This window comes from Atta colombica, unplaced genomic scaffold (assembly GCF_001594045.1).
Source record: "Atta colombica isolate Treedump-2 unplaced genomic scaffold, Acol1.0 scaffold163, whole genome shotgun sequence".
In the NCBI taxonomy this organism is placed as follows: Eukaryota; Metazoa; Arthropoda; class Insecta; order Hymenoptera; family Formicidae; genus Atta; species Atta colombica.
The window spans coordinates 2,869,218-2,872,123 of NW_017259254.1; the positions used below are offsets into that span (position 1 = coordinate 2,869,218).

Consider the following 2,906-nt stretch of genomic DNA (forward strand, 5'->3'; position numbering starts at 1 on the left):
ATATTAATATATTTCCTTATAGTTAACATATATAATTTTATCTAACTTTGTTAATGTCATTATTAAGTTTTCTTATTGCTAATAACGTAAATCATATTTTACAATATCCATAATTGTACATTTGCTTGATATTTTACTATAGACCAAAACTACGATATTTTCATAAATTATTATGTGTACCTAGTAACGGCAAAAAAAGTTCTTGTACCATGCATGTAAATCACACTGCAGCTCCCTATTAGAGCTATGCAAAGTATTTTTAGATGATAATACACTGCATCAGTTTTATTATACACAATATATATATATATATAGTTTCCTTGACTTTAATAATTTTTGTTTTATAACTAATTATAATAGATTTACAGTATAAATAAGGAAAATTGTCAAGTGCGCTTTGACTCTTATTGTCTAATTTTCCTTATTTTTTAAGAATATTACACTAACACTGGGACAGAAGTGAAACATTGGACTATTGAATAGGTACATCTTCTTTCTTTATATTTGTTATTACGAGATTGTTTGTAACATGTTTATATTATTACCACTTTCTTCTTCTTCTTCTTCCTAAAAAATATAATTTATTACATATTAATATTCAATGTTTAAATAAATTCATATTATTTTCCTTTTTCTTATAATATGAATGTTATTTTAAAAAGATTAAATACTACTCACCTCATCAAATCCGAAACAGGTTTCCATTTCTTTTTGCAATTTAGGATCATGTTGTGAATTCTGTGCTGATGATTTTGATGGAGTAGAAGGTTCTATCTTTAGGTCATGCAACTCCATATCTTCTTCTACTTCATCAATTTCTTCTCCCGTTCCTGTTACTATGCTATTGTCTTGAGTTAAAGGATCTTTCATTACTAATTCTCCATCTTCACTTGCGACAACAGCCATCTAATCATCATTATAAATGATATTATAAGCATAATAAATTTTATATTTATTTTATATATTACTTATTTATATTATATTTGATGTATTTAATTATATAATAATTATATAATAATTTGCTTCAAAAGAGATAAATAAATCCTTTAAAATACCTTGCTTAAAGAGCAAATATCCTGATCAGTTCCTTGAGTATCCGCTAATTGAATCACTTCTAATACAACGTATTGCTGGCCATCACTACCTTGAACCGCCATCATGTCATCCTCATCTTCCTCCTCTTCTTCATCTTCATAACCTTTAAGTTTAGAAGCTAAATCACCTGTTGTTACAATATAACACATGGATATTAGTCAATGACCCATATTTTAGATCATATCGTAAGTGTCCCTGTGAGAATGAACGATTTTATATGCTATGAAGTAACATAAAGAATTCACGTTTATGAATGACAACGCAGATTCTAAATTTGTTGCGATTTCTTTACAACTTCCTATAAAAATTTAAGATCATTACTTTTTTGAAATTTACCTGTCATTACTTCAACACGTTGACCGTCAATGATTTGTATCTTCTTCTGTCTACCGATTTTCAAAGCTTGTTGTTTTTCTTGCAGAGACGATTCTGGATCATGAACGGCCATATGACGAATAAGATTACCTTTATGTCTGCGTAATAGAAAATTTTATGTTAAAAAGGTACTAATAATTAATTTTATCGTTAATTAGTTTTATCGTCATTAATCCTTTCAGATAACATTTCAGATTAATTACGTATACATACCTAAATGCTCTTTCACATTCAGGACATTGATGCGTTTTTTCTTGTGGCGCTGGAGGAACATAGTTAGGATTATGATAGAGATTGCAATGCCGTTTGAGTAATTGTTTTTGTCTAAATGATTGAAAGCAGTGATCACACTGATATGGTTTCTGATCGGTATGAATAAGCATATGACTTTCCAAATGACGCGCCGATATAGATGCATATGGACATAGGTCGCACTTGTAACACTTTTCTCCTTCGTGAGTTTTACTGTGCAACTTATAGCTATATCTAAAATATATAATACATACATTAAAAATATAGTTTATTAAGGTGTGCATTATAATTTTTGTGTTTTATATATTTAATTACTTCAACATTGTAGTAATGTTTCTCAATATAATTAAAAAAATTGCTTATGTACCTGTCTGGGAATGTCTTTCCGCAACGTTTGCATTTTAGTGGTTTATCTGAAGTATGCAATTTTTGCACATGAATTCTAAGATCTGTTTTTCTGCCACATGTAGCGGGGCATAACTCGCATTGAAATACTGGTTTATCACCTACTGCAATACATATATTGTGGCGATGAGAAAGTAAATTTATGTAAATAATACATAATCTGTTCATAAATAATTAATGTCAAATATAAAACAAAACATATAATATATATCATATTGAATGAGACAAAAATACCTGACAAGGTGAGACAAGAATCCCTGAATATCTTCTGAAAAATATAAATTTTACAGAAAAGTCTTTCAGACAAAAGTTGTAGGATTTAAAATTATCTATTTACTGATCTTATCAGTTTAATTTTGGGTGGCGTCGCCAAGATTAAGTTAAAGTTAAATCGATTTTTTTTAATAGAAACTTTCATTTTTTATTGCTTATTTTTGTAATTTACCTCTCAAGAGTTTTTCAAAACACTATAACAAAATATTTTTCATTAACTACTTTTATTCTTACACTAAAAATGAAAATGAACAACCTCCTTAACATTAACGATATTAATATCATGATTCTGAACCACATTTAAAAGATTTTAATTATCAATTGGACACTACAGACAATGCTAATGCCGGCTGTAACAGAGTTGCCACAGAAAATGAATTTTAAAATTCCCTGATTTTTCTAGATTTTCCAGATGAAAATGGAAAATTTTCCAATACAAAATATGTACATTTAGAATCAAGGATTGAAGGAAAGCTAGCCTATATTATAAAAAATATATTATTAAT

General features: G+C 28.0%; 1 protein-coding gene across 7 annotated transcripts in view; it reads right to left on the bottom strand.

Moving 5' to 3' along the window:
• Positions 1–126: 126 nt before the first annotated feature.
• Positions 127–2,906, bottom strand: part of LOC108685983 (transcriptional repressor CTCFL-like) — a 14,366-nt gene continuing 11,586 nt past the window's right edge. For 6 of the 7 annotated variants that reach the window (XM_018191003.1, XM_018191001.1, XM_018191004.1 and 3 more), the window contains exons 8-13: positions 2,090–2,231; positions 1,684–1,956; positions 1,432–1,568; positions 1,056–1,222; positions 679–906; positions 127–567 (exon numbers count right to left, since the gene is read on the bottom strand). In XM_018191003.1, coding sequence (XP_018046492.1) covers positions 511–567; positions 679–906; positions 1,056–1,222; positions 1,432–1,568; positions 1,684–1,956; positions 2,090–2,231 — 1,004 coding nt within the window. In that variant the 3' untranslated portion in view covers positions 127–510. The remainder of the gene's footprint in view (positions 568–678; positions 907–1,055; positions 1,223–1,431; positions 1,569–1,683; positions 1,957–2,089; positions 2,232–2,906) is intronic. The other variant, XM_018191007.1, reaches the window with a different exon arrangement.